The sequence below is a fragment of the Amblyomma mixtum genome, chromosome 1, assembly GCF_055824585.1.
Source record: "Amblyomma mixtum isolate Tamu chromosome 1, ASM5582458v1, whole genome shotgun sequence".
Taxonomy (NCBI): Eukaryota; Metazoa; Arthropoda; class Arachnida; order Ixodida; family Ixodidae; genus Amblyomma; species Amblyomma mixtum.
In genome coordinates this window covers 10,507,399-10,522,213 of record NC_143012.1, presented here as the reverse complement: position 1 = coordinate 10,522,213, position 14,815 = coordinate 10,507,399, and the positions used below count along the sequence as shown (strand labels likewise).

At 47.8% G+C, this 14,815-nt stretch overlaps 1 protein-coding gene across 3 annotated transcripts; it reads left to right on the top strand.

The window, feature by feature from the left end:
* The first annotated feature begins 2,341 nt into the window (after window positions 1–2,341).
* LOC149365436 (basic helix-loop-helix transcription factor scleraxis-like) lies at window positions 2,342–6,956 on the top strand. 3 transcript variants are annotated; one of them, XM_089584641.1, is made up of 3 exons: window positions 2,342–2,468; window positions 5,261–5,475; window positions 6,201–6,956. In XM_089584641.1, exons 2-3 carry the CDS (start codon window positions 5,279–5,281, stop codon window positions 6,553–6,555), a joined length of 552 nt encoding a protein of 183 aa, XP_089440767.1. In that variant the 5' UTR covers window positions 2,342–2,468; window positions 5,261–5,278; the 3' UTR covers window positions 6,556–6,956. The 3 variants fall into 3 exon arrangements, with proteins under 3 accessions (XP_089440767.1, XP_089440836.1, XP_089440914.1); XM_089584710.1 differs by lacking the exon at window positions 2,342–2,468 and adding an exon at window positions 5,022–5,077; XM_089584788.1 differs by lacking the exon at window positions 2,342–2,468 and having other exon boundaries at window positions 5,265–5,475; window positions 6,204–6,956.
* Window positions 6,957–14,815: the final 7,859 nt, after the last annotated feature.

Genomic DNA, 14,815 nt, shown 5'->3' with positions numbered 1-14,815 from the left:
TTTTCAACAAGCTCCCCGGGTCGTCTATCGTCGTGGCAAAAACCTCAGTGACATTCTCACTTCTTCTAAAACAAGCACAAGTGTGTCGATCGGCTGTCATCCATGTAATAAATCACGTTGCAAAGTCTGCGCGCAGGTGATGACATCAGTAACGGCATGTCATCAGATGATGACATGCCGTTCCCACAACTGTTGGAAACGTTTAAAAGAAACAGTCGCATTTGTAGTAATTCTTATGACAAAGTCACCAGATATTGAAAAACAACAGTATTTAATTCACGACGTTTCGTCTGGAGGCTCAGCCTTTTTTGGTCCCCAAGCCGAAACGTCGTGAATTAAATCATGTTATGTTTTTAAATTTCTGGTGACTGTCTTATATTGATCGATCAGTTGCCAAAAAATCACATCCTAAATTTTTTTCGCCGGAAATTTGGTCCAGTGCGGACCAGGTAATTATGGTATTTTAAGGTGTTTGCAGTGATAAAGAAGCTCACATGACAGCCGCTGGAGAATGGTGCCGGCACAATGACTAGCAGCTTCAGCGCAGAGCACATTTATCATTCTGTGTAATAGGTTTATAGATTCAGTTAAATGCTGTGACGTTTTTTTTTTTTTTTTTGGGGGGGGGGGGGGGGAAGAGGAGGTTGCGTTAAAGGTAGAGAGCCCGAAGGTTCGGAAAAAATTGACGCCTGAGAGCTTTGATTCCCTAAAGGGCATCCTGTCTCACGTCGGGGCAGGCTGTCGGGTTATCACCAAGTTTTCAGGGAAGTAAATGACTATTAGCGTCAAGCCATTTGATTAGCAGCGGCAGTATCTGCGGCCGAGGAAACAGTACGACAGAGGTACGCACAGACCGGCTATATTTTGTGCACAGCAGTGCTTTAGTAAAGTAGATACTATAATAGCGTTTCTGGACAGGTGACCAGTTTTTCACATTGATCCTGCGTAGTGAATTTAGCGTCAAATTGAAATTATAATTTGTGTAGACGATCACTGGATGTCTTCTAAAATTTCACATTTAAAACAAATACTTAATTTATTGATCGCTTTCGGCCCTTAATGGTCTCCGAGAACGCGCATTATATCCTGCATGAGGTCAGCGCTGCATGCTGATTTTATGCGCGCGCATACTTCTGTGGCACTTTTATACTTTCGATTCAGCGTACCACATACGTACAAGTGGCTGCGACACCAACGAGCTATAGGTCGACCTTTGCAATGCCTGTTCTACATCGATTTCTCCGACGTGCGATTCCAAATATCTTAATTCTTTCAGGAAAAAGGGAATCATCATTGAGAATCTGTCGTTAAAAGCACTAAATTGTTTGTTTTTGTCATGTATCTCTCCACACCCATAAAATTATGTAAATGCTCCAACATGACACGTGATGTGCATTTGCTATTACCTGTTTTTTTATTGTAAACTTTGTTTTATTTAATTTTTTGTTTACAATTTCACTACGGGCATTTGCTAATACCTATTTTTTATTTTTATTTATTTATTATTTTTTTAATTCATTGTAAAGGTTTTTTTTCTACTGACTGCAGTTCAACCATGTATTTGTTTGCTTCACTGACATGTACAGAGGGCAAAACGCATGTCTAGAACACGCTCTGGGCGTGTTTCGGGCGTAACACGCGATAACTATCCCTAAGATTTGGTTAAAAATGGTCTGGATGTAAACATGTGCTGTTAAACTCATTGAATTTTATCGCAATTTTTTGCTTTCTTGGTCGCAGCGGCCTTGGGAGCTCCGAAACACACAGTTTGGTTGTTCTATGCGTTTTGCCCTCTGTACATTTGTTGCTGATGTTCTGCTCTTGTATAGGAGATGGGAGCCTAGACAAGCTGCATTATAGCAGATTTTTCTCCCATCTCCTCATATATGTGTATTACATGAAATAAATAAGTTCAATTCAATTCAATTCAATGAAAGACGCGGTCACCGGAACGCGATCCTTTTAAAGCTTCAGGCTTACTCTGTCGACTCGACATGCAAGTGACTTAGCTACGGAAAAGCACTATTCAAACACAAGCGCCGGAATGCGGTGTTAGAGGTGCAACGCGTCAGTAATTTACTACGCGCATTTTGTTTCCTTCGCGCCAGCGAGCGCGGCGCGCACATTTCTGCCACCCGCGTCCACCTCGATTTACTGCGAAACTATCGATCCACGCCGGTTTGTGTTTTTTGTTGCGCGCGCTTCTGGCTCCGGTCGGCTTGATTGGTTCGCTCTCCCCGACGTAGCGAACTCCCATTGGCCGCCGCCGCAAAGAACGCTGCGATTGGCCGCGCGCCAGCCAATAGGCGCAGAGAGGAGGGTTTGCCCGGGAACGTCGACTGGCATCGATTGGCAAAGTGCGCGCTGCGTAGCTGGTGCGCCGCGGGTTCGGAATTCAACTTGGGTCCGAGAACCGCTGCCGGGATTTGCAGCCATGAGGATGAGCTCTGCGTGATAAGTAAAAAAAAGTAAGTGGTACAGTTTTATTAATCTCTCTTTGCGCATGTGACAAATTCTAATGAAACTGCATGGTGAAGTGCTCATATGCTAAACTAAATGCTTCGGAAAGCGATTTCTGGATATTCGTTAGCCTTGCGGTTTTGTGAAGGTTGAAACTCTAGCAAATAGTCAAGCATACTTCTGTTGCTGTCACTCTCGAACTTAAGACAATAATTTCACACGAAAGAACCGCATACTTATCGTGCGCTATTCTTCCAGACATAATAGGCTACTATAACGAAACATATGCGTACAGCTAAGGAGTCGTATGCTCGAGTACGCTTAAATAATCCGTCTCAACGCAAACAAGCAAGGCTAACCCACGCTGCCTTGCTAAAACATGCTTATGCTTCACTGCAATGCTTTAATGCTATGCAAAGAAGTTTATCTTGCTTTTGGGGAGAGCCAACTGCAGTTGGTTCCTTTCATAATTTCTTAAGTTGGCTTCCCCACGTTACTTGTTGCCTTAAAAAGGCATCGCTGACTATAGGTATAAAAATAGAGCGTTCAGTACACGTGTCAATGCTTCATACAGGCATCTCTTGTTTTCACGGGAACAATCTGTATACGTACTGCGTCTTAAAACATGTGAACTGTGGCTATCATGTTTAAAAAATTGAGAGTTTTGCCTTAGCAGGGCATGCTACACTGAGGTGAAGCTGGCTTAACGTTTATGAAAGGTGCACACAACCCTTTTTTTCATCGTTAACTTGCGCTTGCAACTTACTAAATGTCTAGATTTTTTTTTTCAGTAGGATTCATGAACACTCACGAAATCGAAAAATATTTCATCTGAAGTATTCATGCAGTTCAATTGGCGTGAGAAAGTTATACAGATGCGCAACAAACGAAGTACGCTGACTCGCTTGAACAAGCAAGCTAAAAAAAAAGAGTTGCAAATGGTTTCTCTCCTTCGATAACATCAATAACAGCATTTATGTTTTCGCCATGACGTATAATGTGTTAAAATACAAGTTTATAAGAGATACAGCGGTGAGCGTTCATGGTTATCATATCTCTCATATTTTGGAGCGCGTTTTGTTCGCGCCATGCGTTTTCAGCAGAGAGGCGACGTCGTAGTTCGAGTCAGATCTTTCCCGGAACACAGAGTGCTTCGACGAGGACATCGGTCGTAAAGTTGTCGACACGTTATATCGCACGGCACATCCGTTCGAACGCGTCCGGACACACATCCTACTCCCGATAACAGCACCACGCTGGATGTCAGACAAGAACAAAATAAGAGAGGAATAGGCGATTGCGCTGAACAACGAACTTTGTGCTAGCTAGTTTGTTCCACAAGTCGCTGAGCCCTCTTGAACTTACATATTTTCGTACTGGACTACATGAGCGATACGACAGCAAGAACTTTTTTTAATTTTAAACGATTGCGTAGTTCATGAACTTTTGTAGTCAGGTGTACGGGGGCAATCAAGGCGGAAAGCTGGGCTAGTTGGTGCGTCATCGTTAATTAAAAGACTAGCGCATAAAACTAGGTCAAAGACAGGAGACAAGACGAGCGCTAAACATCAACTGAAGATTTACTACGACAAACAGGTACTTAAAAAAACTAGGGGTGTGCGAATATCAAATTCTTCGAATACGAATCGAATACGAATACTTGGCTCCGAATACCGAATCGAATATCGAATAATCAAGGACAGACGCATTTAACCACTACAAAAAATTTATTTTACCATCCAAGAACATCACAGTTCAACTATCGATGATTAAATGAACACAAAAGGTGTGTGTGGCTGCACAAAAAGTATCAGTCTCGAACATTATTCTTAGAAGAGTGGAAATATAGGAGAAGATGGCTGGTACACAGCAGTGATTAAGGCTAGCTTGCCATCAGCACGAACGCGCGTTGCTGGGATGCAGATAAAAGGTTGTCGTGAAGGAAAACCCGCTGCTCCACATGGTCAGGCAGAAGTAGTTCCCTTCTAGCTGAAACGACCCCTACAGCCAATGAAAATGCCCTGTCACCTGGCACTGAACTGGCACGTATTGCGAGGTACTTCGTGCACCGCTCTGACTATACCAGCTTCGCAGGCATAGCCACAAAGAAGCTCACCAGCGCAGTCAGCTACGGCATGGCCCTTGGAGGAAGGAATACGCATTGCTCTGGGCGCCGCCATGTTGTTATGTCTCAGTCGATAGGGCTTGCGGACCGAAATGAACGCCGGTGCTCACAATGAATATTCGGCTAGATACGAATATTCGCGTCGGGTCGAATATTCGAGAAAAGACGAATAGTTGGATTTCGAATCGAATACGAATAGCAAAAAGATAATATTCGAATTATATTCGAAAATTTCGAATATTCGCACACCCCTATTAAAAACACTTCGGTGGCACACGCGCACACTGGGTTAAAACGAACACAAACTAATCAAAATGTGGCAAACTGCTTCGGAGATACATTGCTTCTTTTCTGGTCAGGGCAAGTGATGTGTTGACACGGGGCAGCGTACAGTACGGGGGCAACGTACAGTACGGGGGCAACGTACAGTACGGGGGCAACGTACAGTGAGAAAGAAAGCGTGTCCCGAGATGATGCGATCCCGCAGCAACAGTACGAATACATCCTTTCTCCTGCTGTTACAACGGCCGTCGAAAGCTGTATCGCGTCCGACTTCCTACCAGACGATTCGCGACTAGACTACATCCTCACTCGCAGTCGGCATATCTTTATCAAGGCTGCATTGGAGAGTAGACTACTTGGAAACCGCCCTTCACAATGCCTTTGCTGACGCAGGTGAAGAGGAAGTCCGCGATGGACGCGTCGTCGCTGCGCGACTCGACAGACACGACCGACTCGGAGGACCGCAACGGCCTGAGCGACGACAGCAGCTGCGATGAGCCCTGCTCGCCGCCCTCGTGCTCGGGCTACGGCCGCGTCTCCTCGTCCACGTCGAGCGGCTCGGGCCACCGCCGACCGCGCAAGGCAACTCGGCGAATGTTCACCAACAGGTACCTCTTACACGTGTGCGTGTTAATGCGTCTACAGCCGCGTTCATTATAACGTGCAACATGTCCGCGTGTAACTGCGCTCAGTTGCTTATAAATCCGCTTTTGAAATAAATTCCGGCAGGTCAACTCATGAGCTGTGTAAAAAATTCAGGGGGCACTTTGGCTCTCTAAAGTGCTGCAAGGCGAAAGCGTTTCCTGGCGCACAGTTTGTTTTTATTTTTTATTTTTCATAATTTGGTTTGCTTTTTCTTATTTGAATTGTTTTTTTATTTTCATAGCTTATTTTATTTTGTTTTATTTTTGTTTATTTGCTTATTTTTAGTTTTTATTTTTCCTTTCCTTCACTTTATTCCTTTTATTTTATTTATGAAACCCATGCATTCACTAGATGCGCCTTTATTCATGCTCGAACCTTGAGCCTTCGTGGCGGAGTGGTAGCGTCTCCGCTTCAAATGCCAAAGGCTCTGGTTCGATTCCCACCCTCGGCGCAGTTTCGTTTTAAGCAGTGACGCCGAAAGGCGGACAAATCTGCCGACGCGTCTGTCGACACGGCTGCCGACAGCGTCTGCTAACGACAGTATGAGGCCTTAAAGGCTTTCGCCTTAATACGGCAAACCTCGCACTGTTTCACTGGGTGACATCGGGTTCGTTCGTTTCTCTCTGGTCTAATCCGGTGCTTCGTCGTCTCCTCCCTCTCTTGACGACGCTTCCCGCGCGCCCCCAAGCAGCCGGGAGCGGTGGCGGCAGCAGAACGTGAACGGGGCGTTCGCCGACCTGCGCCGCCTGGTGCCCACCCACCCGCCGGACAAGAAGCTCAGCAAGAACGAAATCCTTCGGCTCGCCATCCGCTACATTCGCCTGCTGAGCTCCATCCTGGACTACCAGCGCCGCTGGGAGCAGCACTGCTCCGCCGCGGGGGGCGTCGTGAGCGGCGTCAACGGTGGCAGCGGGGTGGCTCGGGACAGCCTGCTGCTCCTGTGCTCGGTGCGAGTCAAGCAGGAGCCGCCCGACGAGGCGACCAACGGACCCACGCCGCCCAGCTCGCCGGCCTCCAGTCTGAGCAGCATGGCTGAGCAGTGAGAGCGGCCGCGATGCCACAGCGAGCGGAAAGTTGTTCACACACATGTGTATGGCCGAGTGCCGAATTCCTTTGCAGAGATGGTTTGCGCCATGAAGGAAGGAAAGCTTAGGAGATAGAAGTCGCGCGTTATCGTAAGCACTACTGGGAGTCTTCGACCCATGATGCAGCAGCGGTATCGTCTGCATCATTGGAGCGTCGGTCATATGCCACCAGACGGCGTGACGCGGGATAAGCCTACTGCGCATGCGCAAGCGCGCTGAGATAATGGCCATCTGACGAGGGGGAGCACCCACGTGCGGCTTAAAAAATGTGATGTAACGGTCTCTCCAAAATTATTTCTTTCCTGCATGGCTTGCACCGACGTCACACTGGCCGCCATGTTGGTGGGTCAGAATCACGACAAGCAACGTTTTTAGATCCCTTTCAGTTTGCAAGCTCCCCCGCGCCGCGCCCGAGAAAGCGGCCCCCCGTCCGCTTCCACTCACCACGCGGCGCTGCTGTCGCTGTCGGCCCGGAGGCGCCGGAGCGCTCGCGCTTGGCAGTTGCTGTGACAGCCTGTTCTCATCTGCGATAACATTCGGAGCGAACACGTCGAACTCAAATTTGCTGTACTTTTGGAGCTGTCACGTTGAAACTTCGGTCGCATGGTTGAAGAACTGTTTCGCCTGACTAGTAAGGGTGAGATAAAGAGCAGGCTGATGCCAGTTCGCAAAAAACCAATCGTTTGCATTGCGCTTCATCGCATCACGTTTGCGACGTTTAGCGCTGATGATATGCGTATGTTGGAGTAGAGCTATCAATATTTCTTCGGGAGAATGCACGAAACATTAATGAAAGGATAAAACTAGCGATGTTCCGCTTCTAGATCAGTCACGAAATTCCGCGCTATATTATCAACGAAGCACCGCACATGCAAGCAGCATTTTGCATGTTCTTTAGAATTCCAATTTCAGAGAACACAAGTATAAATTTAGACACACTTAGCTGGATGCAGGGAGGGAATAACTATAGAAGAGCTTTTTATTTGCAATGATAGCACAGACAGGAGCAGCGTACTGTACTTTCATTATTAGAATGTTAATTTCATTGAACACAGACAAGCATTAAATGCAGACACACTAAGTCGGAAGCACGGAGGGAATGGCTACTTGAAGGCGAGCTTTTTTATTTGCAATGACAATATTTCTCTGTTCTCTAGCCGACGGTTCACGTCTCTCGCCTAGAAGTGGACGCGTGTCACTATGACAAAATGCAGCACTTGGCATGTAAAAGTGGCCATATGCTCTGCACATCCAAGCCGAACAAGGTTTTGCAATGCAAGCTCGTCTAGCAGCTCCCAAAAAACGTCCCTTTCAAAAACGGGACCTTCCTTCAAAGAAATCGGGATTGCTTTGTTTACAATGTTGGTAAACTCTAGCATCTTTTTGGTGGGATGCGTTAAGCACCCTTGCTTGAAGCTTTTGTATACTGTAAGATAAGCGTCACTGCCAACAACTGGCACAGGACAGCTGATATCTTCCATGCTGATATCTGCTGGCTGCTCCAAATCAGGCGGCGGCGACCATGTCGTAGACGCGAAGGGCCACGCTGGTCGGGCAAACAGCGTGGCGAGCGCCACCGCACGGAAGGAAACGGAAAGGCGACAATCCGCGCACCGCAGCTTTCAAACTGAAAGGGATCTAAAAACGTTGACGACAAGCATGATCGTTCATCTGATACTCTCATCGTGGCCTGCCCCATGCAAGCTTGTTGGAAGCTGTTGCGTGGTGCACCATTATGACGCCCATCGACGTCGCGTGTTAGCCATTTTAACACTCGTGTATGCAATATCCAGAGGTTTAAGGGCCGCAGCGATATCGACCCTGATATCCCACCAACCCATCCTGCTGTGCCCTTACAATGTGCCCTAGCAAACACGCAATAAATAAGCCAGAGAAATGAAGTCCAGCAAGCTACCAAGATTAAAAGTCAAGCTTTTGAAGACTTCCATAAAAACCGGAGGGAGCGAAGTGTGCGCTGGTGCTATCTGTCGCTGCCTGCTGGGCTAAGTATAGCTTTCCGAGACATGAGTAAATCATAGACCAAATGAAAATGCGTGCACGACAGATAATGTTCGAACCCCTGACCGCTAGTAAATGGCACCAGTATACTGCATAGTGCGGCGTTTACGTGCTTCCTTTGCTAGTCCGCAAAATACGGCACAGCGCCCTTAGCGGTCCGATGAAGTCCAGATGCGTTGTGCAAGGGAAACCAACGTACGCTAAACGCCATGGCCTCCTGAGGCCAGCGCTGTTTAAATGTCAGCTTGTGTATCCCAGACCATATTCTCATCACGCTTGCCGCTCATATCTCAGTAATGGGCGGGGCTTTGAGGTGACGGCGAAAGGAAGGGATGATGGAAGTTCTATGAGCGCGATGACCGTTGTCCTATTTTTTAAGTCGGCGTAACCTGCGCCGCAATTAGCCCTACAACTTTCTGTGGCTGTGTGGCAGAAAAACGTCATTTGCCCGTGGGCGAGGGATAACAGCACTCTGCAACGAAACTGGTTGCCAGCGCTCGTAGCTTGGAAGGATTGTCCCTTACTCAGACCAAAAACTAAGCATATGGCGTTTTACAGGTGCATGTGACTTCATCACGCGGAATCACTTCAGTGTCTTCTACGTCACAGTACAGTCAGAATGCGCGTGCATTACATCTTGCTTTAAATGTTGGGTGCTCTGCCATTAAGTGAACACGACGTGTTGCTGTAAAGCTATCTTATCGATGAGTAAAAACTTATATTAATTTCTTTCTTACAAAAAAAAAAAACGCCGGTGTGGTGTTTCCCTACAGTATTTATCTCTCCGAACGGGGAGGAGCCCCTCTATTCACGATCTCAGACCCAAACCTTCTATGCGATGAATCCACTCAACCCTTGCCTCAGTGAAATCACGTTAGCCAGAAATGAGGGTATTGTGCTTTTGGACAAGATGCAAGCGGCGCCTATTCAGTTTGTGCAGTTCATACGCGCAGACACAGGGGCATTTCAAGCACGCGCATGAGCTCTTCTAGTCATCGCATGTACAGTACATGACTATATGCTAGAAAAAAAAAAAACTACTGCTAACATTAATTGAACACTTTCATCAAACACCCCCATCCCACTCCTCTCGCCGCACTGACACGCTGAATCAAGTCAGTTCTCAATACTGCCTGAAACGCATTAATCTTATATTTTGATTCCGCCACCGCTTACGCGAATGTTTTGCTGTACTACATGGCAGCATCACGGGCATGCGCAGTGCTCAGAGCTCGTTCGGTTCTTTCTAAACTGATACCCACAATGATCCGGTATAGGAGCCTCTGAACGCATAAGTACCCGAGATGAAATTAATCCACCAAAGCAGCAAGAAGCAAGCGATGTGAAAAGAAATTTCAACTAATTTCTCAGAGTTGCTTAATCATATCAGTAACAAAATGCCTCTCATGAGCCGGACAGTCAGCTAATGATGGCGCCAAACAATTTTTCTTTCTTCATTATGCTCCATATTCACGCTTTCAGCAGCATTGGGCAATTCACCGAGTTTTTGAACCAACCGGAGTAGCGGGTTTCTAGGATCATATGGAGAGCTTCGCGTAAGAGAATGGTTCTGATTTCTATCACGTTAACTACGTCGGACCATTAACCCTACGCCGCATACGCTTCCCTCGGTCGTGCTGCGACAGGTGCACTAAGAGTGTGGTGTCCATTGTTATAAGCTTTTTCGTTTCCCGTGCAATGCGTTTAATATAGTGTGGTTGCGTTTCCAGTCGACCACAGTGAAACTGGAGCACGAGCTTTGCATTGCAAAGCTCAGGCAGCCTGACATGAGCACGCCCAAACAGAAAGGACGTGCTTGCTTCAGGTGCATTGTCGGTTAATGCGCTTTCATTCAATAAAAAAAAACAGCGAAAAAAGATGTCATGTTTTCATTGTTTAACGCTATTTTTCTGTGCACAGCGTACTGCTAGAATGCAACGTGTCTATCAGCGTGCATGGCTTCGCAGTTATGATGTTCTAACAATCGCAAGTATTTATACATGCATGCGTCTTTTCGAGTATCCGAGCTTCCAGTCCCGAAAGTAATATGGCTGCTGCGCCTAACTTTCCCAGCACTAAAAGTATCTTCATGACACTTTAGCTTACCGTTTTTGCACCGCTGTTATTACTTTAGCTCTCACATAGTCGATTAAGTCAACTTCGGGGATAACTCGTGCATAAGTATTCAGAGGAAAAACAGAAAAAAAAAAATCGGCTTTCCTTTAACCAGGAACTTGCGCATCTGTACGCTTTCCGAAGGACATAAAAGAGCGACTGCAAGGTTGCCGCTACTCTGAAATGTAGGAAATGCTGGTTCTCATTCGCGCTAGCAACACGGGCGGCGACAGCCATATCCCTTCCGGGGTGGACGGCACAACGAAGATAAATGCTCTACCCTCTCATACTCGCGTCGAATGACTAGCTGCTGAATCAGCCTCCAGAGTTCAGGATGTGCGTCATACACGCTTTCTCACTCATATGCAGGTTGCTTTGAAATCTGTCTTCCCAGAAAAAGGTTGACGTGCAGAGCGGGTTAAAAAAAAACGCTAAAGATCGAATATCTTGCTACGATGCCTGTACCAAGGGTACTCCACCAAAGCTGAAATTTTGTGATCACAGTGCGAAATGAGCCCGGCCTTTTTCGGCTGTGGAAGATAAAGGCTCATAGTGTCACGCGGTAATGGTTTGATCAGATATTTAATACTTTCACGCCAAGCTCAATTACATTAAGGGAACAAATTACTCATTTGCATCCGCCCAAGCGCAGCCACATACGGCTACAAAGGAAAGCTATACAGCTTCCATAAAAACTTCCTTCCCGGGTTCGAACCCCGGACCTGGACGAATTTTTCTTTAACCACCACTCTTTGATCTAATGTAGTTTTTTTTTTCTTTACAAGCAGAATGTACCGCGTAGTGAACGTACATGTGTCATTCTATGTACCGAACATACGTGTTTTTTTTTCTTACATTTTGTTTGATGTCGTACTCCGCCGCCGTCAATGCTGCACTGTAAGAGGAAGCCAGGACCTCTCAAGCTGTCTATGCAGCTATTTCCCTGGCTGTCCTCGCAACACCTAGTTGCGGAAATAAACCTTCAACCTTTAAACGGCTACGAAGCGCAGCCGTATGGCTGCGCTTGGGTGGATGCTAATGACTACTTACTCCCTTATTGCAACCCTATTCCACCATGGGGGATTTCCCTAAACATTTGACCACGAGCTCAATTACCTTCATGACAGTTGTCTCGCATATTACACGCGCTCAGAGTCAATTGAACTCAGTTCAGGAAAGGAAGTAATCTTCGACGTTTTTCCTCGACGAGGCATGGATCACGAAGCAATTTTGCCTCGTGTCTGTGCGACGTGGCTGCGAGGACGTGGAAGCTCGTGAAAGCCGGGGTGGCGGCCGGAAGTGGGGGCGTCGTCACAGGGTTCGCCTAGACAAGGCGGCGGCGAAACCGGACGCAGATATGATATGGCAGCGGACGCTTTGTGTTAGCGGACAGGAAGAAGAAAAAAAAAAGGAAAAGAAGGGAGACCTCCCGCCGCTTCTGTAGCTATACGCACACAGCCTCCTTCGATGCGGATCACTGTGTGGTCGCGCCGCACGACATCCCGGCATGGCCTTGCAGCAAGGATTGAGTTTCAGGAAGAAGAGGTGCGGCTGGCACTGATTGAGCTGCGCAGCTAAAGAAAGCTGACCCGGTTTGGACACACCGACACGACGGACGTCATGCGGTGACGCCTCTCTGGTTGTACGAAATTTTAGATCTGACATTTATGGCGGCCAGCAAAGTGCGCTAACACCCCCGAAGGCGGTCGCTAGACAAAGTTTACTCACATAGTGACTAAATGAGGCCATTTTGTAGGGGGGATGTTGATTGATCCAGGTTTTTCGAGTCACCTTTGGCTGAAGCTGCGCAATGAACAGTACTTGTTCTTTGAAACCATGATGACTTCACCAAAGTTCGCGGCGACAAATAAGGGCAGAGCTATGTATATTGTGAGAAAACAGTCGTCCAGTTACGTGCAGTACAAGATGCTCGAGCTTGTTACAGAGTATTGTAGTGAAATTGGTGTGGCATAGGTGCTTGGGCCATAGTGCGGCCGGGCAAGAGTCAACGACTCACTTGCATGGTGTTCGTGGCTCGCAGCGAAATCGACAACTGAATTTTCCTCGATAGTTCAGTTCATGAGAACTACATCATTTGAGACATCATTCGCAAATTCAAGCCATGTGTAAATATTTTTCGTAACCTACCGTAACGCTTAGGGCGGGTGCCCTAGTACGCGAAGCCTTGCTCAAACGTTTTCACGCCACATGGTTTAAATTTCAACCGTATAGTGGAGAGCTTAAGGCACCGCTGAAGCTCTAAACCACTGCAGGGTGAGCAAGACTCTCCTCTTCACCTTTATGGCCATTTCAGCGCATATCATACTCATCCTATTTCACTTTGTGGTCGTGTCCACTTATGCGTAATGAAAACTGGAGTACGGCTATGAACGGATAAATGCGGGATAGGGCTTAGCTAAACTTGACCACGCACGCACGGTCTACATTTCCACCAGAATAATCGGAGTTTTTTTTTTTTTTTTCAGAAATGCATGACAACGCGGCGACGTTCCATTCGAAAACAGCACCGGTTCTCAGGACGCGTCATAGTTACAAACGCTTATTGGGGCCGAGGACACTGCAGATCTATCTGCTCATACGAAAGCCGCTGCGCCAACCTTGGTTGGCAATTCAACGGCACGCGCGCAAAAAGATGAGGAAGGTCCGTCAATGGGAGCATTGCCGTTGAAAAAAAAAAAAAAAGGCCCGCTGCAGCCGCCGGCACTCCCGTTTTTAATCCTCGCCGATCCTTTTGAAAAACAATCCGTGCCCGCGACTCCGCGCGGGATATTGGCGACACGCGACGCATTTCTTTCTCGTCTGCGCCGCCGCCGCCCGTTTGCGATATCAGCGCCATCTCCCGGTTACGCGCGGCGCTGCGCGCAGTTCGTCCGGGTATGGCGGTGAAGCTGCTTCTGCCGATTGGCTTTGAATTATCGTGTTGACAGAGGGAAGGTCAGGCCGGTGGCTAATGGCCGCGAAATTGGAAGGGAGAGAAGCAGCGACCGACCGGCGGGGTTTCCACGACGCTCGAACGCTCGAAAGTTCGGTGGCAGGAGAAGGAGCAGGAAGAGGCGTAGTCGGCCGCTTCGAGTTCCCATTTCCGCTCGTGCGCTTTCCCTCGCAGAGCGCCGCGCCGGCAGAGGGAGCGGCAAGCGTTTTCCCACGCCGATGGCCGTTTGTGTGTGTGCGCGGCGCCGGCGGATTAGTTCGGCTTCTTCGCACCGATGCTGCCACCAGCCAGCAGTCCCGTTGTCTACCGGCGCCTGTCTGATTCGTCGCGTTTGTCTCACTTGTTTTCGTATGGTTGAGTTAATTCTTTTTCTTCCTCTGTTTTTCAAACGGGCGAAGAGATAGGCGTGCCACACGACCGGCTAGCGCACCTGCAGGGATGCAGGAGTCGGTGTGTGCAGGGGAGTCGCGGGAAGAGGAGTTATGATTCGCATCGAGGTTTTATGGAACGTGCTCGTCGTGGGGACGGGGGGAACGGGAACGCAACTCTGACACACGGGAAGCGAGGGTGCCCGATTAACGCACACAGCTATTCGTGTCTGTGTACTCAGCAATAACAAGTTTTTTTCTGCCTACTTTTGCATACGACGTTCCTCGCAGTTCCCTGATATGCTTGTATATTTTACCAGTGTGTTCCCAACTGTGAAGTGATAAAAAGGAGCCGGATAGAATACGTTACTACTAAGGCTGTCTTCGGGAAGGCGGGGAAACGTGTGTAGAGAAGCCTTCAGTTACCTTCGTCTATCGCGAGGGATGCTAGCCTCGTAGCATTCATTCGCCGTTCAATTATGTGTCGCCAGATAAAGCAGTGAGCTCTGCTTTACGCAAAGAGGCGACACTCATGTTTCGCGACAACGCTTGAGCACCGCCTTGAGCGATTTTTTTTTTACTTCGCTTAGGATGGGCGCCAGATGCAGTTGAAATTTGTGGAGGTGGTTCTTTTTCGCTGCACCTTTCTGCGCGCAAGGCTTTAAAGCGGATGTTACTACCCGCCATGGTAACCAGTCTAAAGTGCTCCTTTGTTTAGTTTGTTGGCTGCCAAGCCGAAGTCCTAAAGAACTAAGACATTGCT